This window comes from Cyclopterus lumpus, chromosome 11, assembly GCF_009769545.1.
Source record: "Cyclopterus lumpus isolate fCycLum1 chromosome 11, fCycLum1.pri, whole genome shotgun sequence".
NCBI classification, from domain to species: Eukaryota; Metazoa; Chordata; class Actinopteri; order Perciformes; family Cyclopteridae; genus Cyclopterus; species Cyclopterus lumpus.
In genome coordinates, this window is record NC_046976.1 from 18,986,405 (window position 1) to 18,997,686 (window position 11,282).

At 38.7% G+C, this 11,282-nt stretch overlaps 1 protein-coding gene across 1 annotated transcript; it reads left to right on the forward strand.

Annotated features, from left to right (window-relative positions):
- The first annotated feature begins 396 nt into the window (after positions 1 to 396).
- Positions 397 to 8,812, forward strand: il11b (interleukin 11b). Its single transcript, XM_034544926.1, has 5 exons — positions 397 to 505; positions 6,304 to 6,470; positions 6,846 to 6,941; positions 7,042 to 7,209; positions 7,896 to 8,812. The coding sequence occupies exons 1-5, from the start codon at positions 499 to 501 to the stop codon at positions 8,061 to 8,063; spliced, it is 606 nt and encodes a 201-aa protein (XP_034400817.1). The 5' UTR covers positions 397 to 498; the 3' UTR covers positions 8,064 to 8,812.
- Positions 8,813 to 11,282: the final 2,470 nt, after the last annotated feature.

Below are 11,282 nucleotides of genomic sequence, written 5' to 3' on the forward strand. Positions count from 1 at the left end.
CCATATCGATGAATAATTAAAATGATACATGTCGTCGTCTTCTCGCCACTTTCTGCCTCGTTAAGCGTTCATTTTTCATCCAGTGGGGTTTTATGTGTGAACAAGAGACAAAAGGAGAAAGTGAGGCGATGACATCAGGGAGGAGGAGGAAGAGGAGGGGGAGGAAGAATTGCTCAACTTGGTATTTTCTGATTCTGCAGTTTCATTTAATTTCTGATTGACTTCATTCGACAAACACATTTAAAGCTTCTTCTTTTTTTATTCAGAGGAGGAGGGGGGGTCAGAAGAGGGGGGGGGGGGGGGGGGGGGAGTGGCGTTGGTGCTTGAATTGCGACGATGGCTGATGACTCAGGTGATGTGTCATGCTGCTACGCTATAAAGGGGAACTTTTACATTTTGTCCACACACACAATAACACACACACACACAATAACACACACACGTACAGTACACACACACCGGACTGGAGAAGGAGGTTTGACAGCGGCGGCAGAAAAGATGAAATGTAAGTTTTGTTTATGGTACTTTCAGAGAGTGAATTGAGATGTGTGTGTGTGTGTGTGTGTGTGTGTGTGCGTGTGTGTGTGTGTGTGTGTGTGGAGGAGGGGAGCTTTACTGCACGTGGTCTTTACTCATACTTACAGGGTCAGTTTGGTGAGAGAGTTTGTGAATGAATGAATGTGTGGCTGAAACAGAAAGTTTAGTTTTTAAATGGTTGAGCAGTGTGTGTGTGTGTGTGTGTGTGTGTGTGTGTGTGTGTGTGTGTGTGTGTGTGTGTGTGTGTGTGTGTGTGTTTGGGGGGTTTCCTTGAGTGGTTTGAACTTGTCAACAACATAATTGTGTCCAGCAGCATTAGACTTAACACTCAAACAGTAAAACATGAAGCTGGAAGATGTATTTTATTTCAGCTTTATCGTCTCATAATAAAAGTAAAAGTGAAAATTACAACAACTTTTCTGGTTTTCTGGTCTTTTCACTCGTGGCCCCACGAATGAAAAGTATTGCAATATTTATATAATTGCAGTTTTATGAACTGTGGCGACGTTTCTCTCTCTAGTAAACACACAAAACAAGAAACCGTGGTCTCGATTGTCAGAATTCAAAGCTCACGCATCGACTCTTGTTTTTATTTTAAATAGAAACTCTAAATCTGAAGGATTCTTCACTTTTTTTGTATCCCGTGTGATGGAATGATTGCGAGCGTGAGCGCGCTTTTATGAATGAAAAGTTGTAACCTGCCGGGCAGTGAAAGTCTCTTCTCACGGTCTCAAGGTGTTCTCCTGACTTCTAGATGACGTAACGCTTTATTACTTAATGCGGTTACTAACTAATCACTAAAAACCTGCTGACTCGTAACAACAAGAAGAGTCACGAAACACTGCGTGTGTGTGTGTGTTTCTGTCTGTGTGTGTGTGTGTGTGTCTGTCTGTGTGTCTGTCTGTCTGTCTGTCTGTGTCTGTGTCTGTCTGTCTGTCTGTCTGTCTGTCTGTCTGTCTGTCTGTGTCTGTCTGTGTCTGTCTGTCTGTCTGTCTGTGTCTGTCTGTCTGTCTGTCTGTCTGTCTGTCTGTCTGTCTGTCTGTCTGTCTGTGTCTGTCTGTCTGTCTGTCTGTCTGTCTGTCTGTCTGTCTGTCTGTCTGTCTGTCTGTCTGTCTGTCTGTCTGTGTCTGTCTGTCTGTCTGTCTGTCTGTCTGTCTGTCTGTCTGTCTGTCTGTCTGTCTGTCTGTCTGTCTGTGTGTGTCTGTGTGTCTGTCTGTCTGTCTGTCTGTCTGTCTGTCTGTGTCTGTCTGTCTGTCTGTCTGTCTGTCTGTCTGTCTGTCTGTCTGTCTGTCTGTGTGAGGTGACACACAGGAGTCAGGTAGGCAGACGGTGATGTCATCATGCGCATCACTTACTGTACAATGTGCACGCTCACTGTACGAGGACGCGTTATGGATGTTTCAAGGTCGGAGGGTCAGTGGTGATGATAGCTGGGCCCCCCAGGTGGTCAACGAGGGTACTGCACTTTCTGGATGACGTCACACTGTCTATCACACACACACACACACACACACACACACACACACATACACACACACACAGTTTGGAAAGTTAGAGGTCATGAAACAGATGGTGGATCACTTTTGTTATTATTAATGACTATTTTCTGAAACAGGGTTGTTTTTTTCTCCCCTTTATTTTATGGAGCTGTTTAAGTTCATTTGTTTTGTTTTTAAAAGATATTCTTATTAATACACATCATTTTTTTTTAACAGTTAGCGTTCATAAAGCTCAGGATTCACACAATATGATGTCAGAAAATCCATAATTAGCTGAGATAGATGGTGTGAAAAGGACATTGTCATTTACTGGATTATAAAAGTGTCCAATTGTTCATGAACATCTGGTTTTGAAGCTTTAAAAAAAAGGAAGTTTGTGACGTAAATCAGATTTAAAAACTATAGTCATACCAATTTGACTCGCCAACGTGCCTGAAACATCCTCCGGATCATCTGACATGAGGACATCTCAGACAAATCAAAAACGTGAGACGTAAGTAGCATAACAAGTGCAGCAGAAACAAGCTGTCAATCATTCTAACCGTGTGAAGTGAGTGTGGTAAAAAGGTCACATGTCTTCTTCTAGCTCTGTTTTTGGTCTCCACCAGCACATCTGGTTGTGTTCACCAGCTGGTTGGTGCTGGACAGGAAGTGGAACAAAAAACATCGATAAGATTTAACCCCAAAAAATATTAAAAGGCCAGTGTGCATCATGTCAGGGGTGTAGAATCACTTGTAAAAACATAATTTTTATCTCAACTATGTTGGTGGAGCTTTCTCAAAACCTCGGAAATATGAAAAATAAAAACTCCCGCATGAAGAATGAGCGCGCTCGTTTAAAGGTCAAACGTTACGCTCGCGGGTTGCCAGTTCCTTGTAAGTGAAAAAAGTTTTTTCTTGGTTTTTTGGGGGGGGGGGAGTTGGCACTTCCTGCCAGACGCCGGAAGTTCACCAGAAGTTCAAAAGGAAAAGACGCGCTCACCGTGTCAGAGAGGACAGGAAGGGGAACGGACGCCGTGGAAGTGTGTGTGTGTGTGTGTACGTGTGTTACGTGCATGTGTGTGCGTGTGTGTGTGTGTGTGTGTGTGTGTGTGTGTGTGTGTGTGTGTGCTGACGAAACGACCTGCGAAACACATCAACGACGGACGGTTCCCTCTGCGTCTCGAGCTGTAACGCTGTCTCAGCCCGTTTGCTCTGCCAAGTGCATGACTGCAGCACCGGTGGGGGGGGGGGGGGGGGGAGGTTGGTTCTTCTGACATCTTCTTTTCGAAAAACATTACCAATAAGCCTCGTGACGCAATTCCAGATTAGTTTCTGCCGGTGTCGTCAACGAAATTCTGCAGAAGCTGACATTTTAATCGGCAGGATGCACTGATTCACCGGCCAGTTTGGGGGCGCTTCAGGGAAACATCTGTTCTCATCTCATTGGTGGAACGGCCCCCGAACAATCGACTCACCTGAGAGGCTCTAAAAACAAAAGTGTCCTTTTTTTTTGTTGGCAGGAAGTCGACGCGCAACAGATATGAAACAACACGTCTTCTCTCTTTTAGAGGCGGCGCGTTGCCACGGTTCCGGGTCTCGGAGTAATACACGGCAGACGTGTTTGTTTAATTATTTTGGCTGGAAAAAAAGATCATTTCTGCAGCTGTTCTGGCTCTTCCTGTCTGCAGCGATGACGCGTCATCGTGCGCGTTCGGTGAAACACGTTAAAGTGCTCGGAGTTTCCGTGACATCGCAGCTCGTTTTGTTTTTTTAGATATACCGATGACGGTCGATGTTTTTACATCCTGTAATTTGCTCTACATATTGTATATTATTTCTTCTTATTAGTGAGTTTAATTTAATTCTCTTTTACCCAAACGAGGGATTTACTGTTTGTATAATTCTATCTGAATGATACTGTTCAAAGTTAAAATATTGATTATATTTAATTATTTAAATGTGTTTTTTTTTAAGGACAAATCTTCACTATTTTGCCACCTTTTTGAGACGTAAATAAAAAATAATAATAAATCAAATTATATGTTGTAAACTTTCCAAGTAAAAAAATCTTCAAAAAGGGAATCTTTATTTTTACTGAACAGATAGAAATGCATTAAAAGCTCCAAAGTCGCCTTTTGATCTCTTTGTACTCGTAAAAACTAAAATGGCATTGGACCTTCTACCCTGTGACCTTTGACCTGGGAGTACCGTCTGTCTTCTGGAAGACCGTTTAAAGTGTTTAAAGTGCAAGTCAGACGCAAAGTGGATGTTTTCCCCCTTTAAAGAGAGCGGCCTGAGGCGTCACCCCCATAGAATAACATGAGTCACACCACACCAACAGCTCCCCTCTCCTTTTCCACCAGGAGGCCCAGAGGAGGGGGAACGGGCGGGGGGGGGGGGGGCCTGCATACCTCACATTCCTGCACGCTGATCAAACGCCAACGTACAACTCACTTCTTTGTTGCCCCGGCCGATCGGAAAAAAATTCTCAAGTTGCATCAAACCAGCGGGTAGATTTACAGACGTGTACAATCTTGATTTAAAGTGTTGCTTCCTTCAAGAGAGATCATCGGCCATTAAAGCAAGACAAAGAAAAGCCGCAGAGGATTTGGGGGAATTATTCACCCTCAGAGTGATTGACAGCTTGATGATTCTCTTCCGTGTGTTTATCGGAGGCCGGATGTGTAGGCCTTTTCACTCCCATTCAGCCCACTCATGCCTATAAGGGTATTTAATTTATCTGGTTGAAACCAAAAGTCTTTCTATCTAATAATTTATTTATTAATTAATTAATATATATATTATTATTTTGTATTTATTTCATTATTTTTGTATTAATTATTTATATATATATATATATTTTTATATATTTAAATATATATATTGTTATATATAATAATATATATATACATATATATTATTATTATTATTATTTTGTATTTATTTAATTATTTTTGTATTTATTTACTTATCCATTCATCCTTTTATTTATTTATTTTACAGTGACAGAACATGTGTGTCCATGTGCATTTATACACATCTTTACGAGTAAGAATGCATGTTGAATACTCTGCGTACATGTCCATGTGTGTGTGTGTGTGTGTGTGTGTGTGTGTGTGTGTGTGTGTGTGTGTGTGTGTGCGTGTGTGCGTGTGTGTGTGTGTGTATGTGGGTCAGTTATCACACCAAAGTAGGAGGTCAGCGCCCTAAATAATATGTTGATTTTGTGCCTCCGTTGGTGAACTAAAACTACACTTTTCTTTTTAAAAATATATTTAAAAAAAATTCAAAAACTATATATTATTTGATATTCTAATCTTGTGAAAGGCCAAAACGTTCAACAATGGCTCAAAGGACACGTGTCATGTGACAGGTGTTGCTCTAATGGCTCTAATTATCACTGCAGTCGGAAGTTCACGAGCTTTTTCGGCGTCGTTCGGCGCCGTGTTTTAGTTTGACCTCTGCTCCGTTGACCTCTTTCCAGCTGCAGCCTCGGTTAGTGTGAAACACAACAAGAAACTGATGCATCTCATTTGTGCCGAGACGATCATTCGTTTCCCAGAAATACAAAATGATCGGTCTTACAAACCTTTGTCCTCCTCTCACAACGACACACATTCAGCTGACTGTAGATCAGTCTGACCTATTTTGGTCACGCAACCTTTATTCACACCTCAGAGCTTTAATCTCCAAATCTGAACTGATGCTCTTGTGATTAATTTATGACGGAATATAACTTAAAGTAGAATGAACTGACAGTGATGCTGAAATAAAAATCTATTTTATTCAGCGCATGAAATAAAAATGTTCTTTTACTTTTTGCTTAATCCGGTCTGTTTGTTATCGTGTCTGAGCATCTTAAAATAAATAAGGGTGTTTAATTGACTTTGTTAAAGACCTCATTTAAATTGTCAAAATCATCTAAATGTTCAACCGTGACATAATAAATCTCAAAGCCACGCTTTCTGTACTCCAACAACATTTATTTTATATTATTTATTTCATTTGTTTTATTTTTTTTATTTTATTTTATTTATTTACCTGGGAGAGTGCAAATTAATCAACCTTTCACTTTCCACCTCAATGTAAATGTGCCAAAGTTAGATAAAGAGGTTTGTTTGTTGTTTTTGTTTGTTGTTGTTGTAAACAAGGGAACATAACACAGAAGTTACCCTCATAAGAAAATACATGACAATGAAACAAAATGTCTCCTTTTAGAAGACAAAACTTAAGTACAAATTAGCGATAAACTCGTTACTAAGTTTCTTTTATCTCTTCTTTGCAGTGATTCGTGACTCCGCCCTTTGTCTCCTACACCTGCTGCTATTGGCTGAGCCGGTTGTCCGTTCATCTGCACGTCCCGCCCACCGCTCTCCGCTCTGTGGCATGTTCAGACCGATGATCCATCACGTGGACAGCTTGTTGACCTTATCCCATGAACTCCATGCCTTGGTACGGTTTTTATGTACTGTAGTTAATTTTTTTAATTACGTCAGTAACAAAAAATATTATGATATAGTGTACAAAATAAATAAAAGAATATCAACTTTTTGTGATAAATTCGTGATTTTATGATTTAAAAAAAAAAAAATCTATGATTATATATTATTTATTATTCCTCCATTTAAAGACAAGGCAGGCAGAGGACAATCAGTGAAAGAACAATATAAGAATGACCAAAGGGAAAAAAGCATGTTTTTAATGCAATAGTATCTGAATTACTGATTTAAGGTGGAATCTTTCTCTCAAGGTGTTTAACATCGCAGCTGTTCCGTTTGTCAAGTGTTTCATTAAAGCATCCTTCCCTCCTCGTCGTGTTCCCGACAGACAGGAGAAGAACTCGAGAACTTTGAGGCCGCAGAACATCGACTGGACGGTCTTCTTCACATCGAACACACCTTCGCCCATTTCAGCTCCCTGGAGGTAAAGAATCTGGACTCGAGAGGCTCATTTGTGTCACCAGAGAACTCAAATAGTGGATTCATACTTCCTCTGTGGGTTTCACGTCCCCCCCCCCCCCCAGGTGAACCAGTCGCTCTCCAAGCTGCTCCTGTACACGCGAGCCTTCAGGCTGCATGCTGATTGGTTGATGAAAGCCAAAGAAAACGTCAGTTTGTCCTCTCGGTCAGCAGAGGGCGCCAGCGATCACCTCCTGCAGCTGTCCAACCTCCTCAACGCATCTCTTCACCAGGTGAGGAGACCGGCATGGGTCATTTACATGGATTATATGGACGCCAATGTCAAAAAAGAGTTCAAGTTATAATTAAGGATAAAAAAACATTTTGTTTTTAACGGATGGGAGATTATAACATGGTTTATTGAAATGTCGGAAGTCAAAATTAGAAAACCGAAAGGTGGCAAATTATTAAATGGAAAAATCATTACACCTGTATTACAGAAGACCACTTCATTATGAGAAAGCTGAAATGTAAATGTAGACTCATTAAGCGCCATGATATCAATGTTTTCATAATAATTGGCTCATAACATCCCATCTAGTTTGGCTCGGCATCATTTAGTTCAGTAAAATTCATAGTGAAAAATAATAAGGTGTATATATATATATATATATATATATATATATATATATATATATATACCGTATATATTTGAACTGAACTCTAAGTGCTAATTATTACTAATAAGTCCTGTTGTCCAGGGGTGTATATATGTATATAGTCGTGTTTTATTCAGTCATCACATACAATACAATGAGAGCCTATAATCTCAACAATATGACTGAAAAGGTATACAGGCAGAAGCATAATGCTTGTAAATTCCTGTCCTAAATTATGATCAATGAAGTAACGCTCAAGATATAAAGAAATGAAACAGATTGGACTTCTAAGCCTCTAAGATCCTCCTTTCCGTCCCCAGATGGGCGCCGAGGCTCCTCAGCCGCCGCCTCCCTCCCTCCCCGTCGTCTCCAGGGCCTTCGACGTCCTCCGGTTCTCCGTGGAGATCTCCGAGCGGCTCCAGGTCTTCTGCAACTGGTCCAAACGAGCGCTGGTGCGTCTCCAGAGACGCTCCTGCCCTCGAGGTTAAGCGCAAAACAACCACCGTTAGCTTGTTACGCTTCGTGTAGATGAGGATTTATTGGATGTGTTTGCCATGGTGTTCGGTCCAGATGTTCACGGCCCCCTACAGGTTCATAGTGTCCAACGTCTACTCGGTGGATTGGCAAGCATTCAAGGTCCCCCCAGAAGAAGAATCCTCCCTCGCTTTTCCTTCAGCGCCACCTTGAGGTCAAAATGACCAAATAGTCCCATCCTTTGGTTTATGACCAACTACCTGCAGAGTATTATATTCATCCTGTGTGCATTATGCTGAACTGAGGCGGTGCAGGTGGTGAACATCATACCTGCTGAGCGTTTGTCATTACTGGCATATTTTATTTATTTATTTATTTATTTATTGCACGTTCTTAAAGAGACGTCTCATTTTACTGACGCAGCGTGCAGAGGAACCCCGACCTGTGACCTTTACTCCCTTTGTTTACATTCACAGTGCCTGCTAAGAGTTCAACTCAACGAGCTAAACGACGATAAAATGTCGTGGAACTTTTCACGTTTTTCTACCATTTAGTTTTTTAATCTATTTAGGATGCTATTTATGAGCTTTTAAAAAAATATTATTACAGTGTGAGATGCAGGCATCTCTATTTTTTTCTATGGGTTATCTATTATGTGATATTTAATAATATTATTAATAAAGTATTGTCATGCTGTGTATTATTTATACATGTAGTATGTTGGACATGAAGTCTTAAATAAAGTTTTTACACTTGAAACAGAGATTTGCTCCTTGGTGATGCACAAATACTTCTTAACGATGATGATTAATCAATGATCTTTCCCAAAACGTGGAAACTGACTGCGAGCTGCAGTGCATGATGGGAAACGCGTGACTGTCGCCTGATGGAAGAGCTGATTGGCTCTTGGTTTTGAAAACAAACCCCACATTTTCTGTGAACATCTAGAAACGTGAACATATAGAAACGTGAACATATAGAAACGTGAACATGTAGAAACGTGAACATATAGAAACGTGAACATATAGAAACATGAACATATAGAAACGTGAACATATAGAAACGTGAACATATAGAAACGTGAACATATAGAAACGTGAACATATAGAAACGTGAACATATAGAAACGTGAACATATAGAAACGTGAACATATAGAAACATGAACATATAGAAACACGAACATATACAAACGTGAACATATACAAACGTGAACATATGGAAACATGAACATATAGAAACATGAACATATAGAAACGTGAACATATAGAAACATGAACATATGGAAACATGAACATATAGAAACGTGAACATAAAGAAACATGAACATATAGAAACGTGAACATATAGAAACGTGAACATATAGAAACGTGAACATATAGAAACATGAACATATACAAACGTGAACATATACAAACGTGAACATATAGAAACATGAACATATAGAAACGTGAACATATAGAAACGTGAACATATAGAAACATGAACATATAGAAACACGAACATATACAAACGTGAACATATGGAAACATGAACATATAGAAACACGAACATATACAAACGTGAACATATAGAAACACGAACATATGGAAACATGAACATATAGAAACGTGAACATATAGAAACATGAACATAAAGAAACATGAACATATAGAAACGTGAACATATAGAAACGTGAACATATAGAAACATGAACATATAGAAACACGAACATATACAAACGTGAACATATGGAAACATGAACATATGGAAACATGAACATATAGAAACGTGAACCTATAGAAACGATAACATATAGAAACGTGAACATATAGAAACGTGAACATAAAGAAACATGAACATATAGAAACGTGAACCTATAGAAACGATAACATATAGAAACGTGAACATATAGAAACGTGAACATAAAGAAACATGAACATATAGAAACGTGAACATCTAGAAACATGAACATATAGAAACATGAACATCTAGAAACGTGAACATCTAGAAACATGAACATATAGAAATGTGAACATCTAGAAACATGAACATATAGAAATGTGAACATCTAGAAACGTGAACATCTAGAAACATGAACATATAGAAACGTGAACATCTAGAAACGTGAACATCTAGAAACATGAACATATAGAAACATGAACATCTAGAAACGTGAACATCTAGAAACATGAACATATAGAAATGTGAACATCTAGAAACGTGAACATCTAGAAACATGAACATATAGAAACGTGAACATATAGAAACATGAACATATAGAAACGTGAACATATAGAAACATGAACATATAGAAACATGAACATATAGAAACATGAACATATAGAAACGTGAACATATAGAAACATGAACATAAAGAAACGTGAACATATAGAAACGTGAACATATAGAAACACGAACATATAGAAACATGAACATCTAGAAACGTGAACATCTAGAAACATGAACATATAGAAATGTGAACATCTAGAAACATGAACATATAGAAATGTGAACATCTAGAAACGTGAACATCTAGAAACATGAACATATAGAAACGTGAACATCTAGAAACGTGAACATCTAGAAACATGAACATATAGAAACATGAACATCTAGAAACGTGAACATCTAGAAACATGAACATATAGAAATGTGAACATATGGAAACATGAACATATAGAAACATGAACATATAGAAACGTGAACATATAGAAATGTGAACATATGGAAACATGAACATATAGAAACGTGAACATCTAGAAACATGAACATATAGAAATGTGAACATCTAGAAACATGAACATATAGAAACATGAACATATAGAAACGTGAACATATAGAAACATGAACATAAAGAAACGTGAACATATAGAAACGTGAACATATAGAAACACGAACATATAGAAACATGAACATCTAGAAACGTGAACATCTAGAAACACGAACATATAGAAACATGTACATCTAGAAACGTGAACATCTAGAAACGTGAACATATAGAAACACGAACATATAGAAACATGTACATTTCTGCAGGTAACATGTATCCAGTCTTTTCAAAATATACTTCTGGAAAAGATTTTTTTTTTTTTTTTTTTTTTTTTTAAAAGAGGGAAGTTACTTAAGATCGGAGGTTATGTGACAAAATAAATCAACGTTTTGATTTTCGTTTCACACGGTGAACAAACATGCAGCGATCTCCTTGATGAAGAGGCCGGTTTCAGTTTCACGGTGTTTATACTTCCTGGTTCAT

What these genes read in the sequence shown, in the direction of transcription:
- il11b (XM_034544926.1), top strand. An exon ending in CCCATTTCAGCTCCCTGGAG is followed by an intron (nt 6,942 to 7,041) that starts GTAAAGAATCTG and finishes CCCCCCCCCCAG; the next exon opens with GTGAACCAGTCGCTCTCCAA. An exon ending in TCAACGCATCTCTTCACCAG is followed by an intron (nt 7,210 to 7,895) that starts GTGAGGAGACCG and finishes TTCCGTCCCCAG; the next exon opens with ATGGGCGCCGAGGCTCCTCA.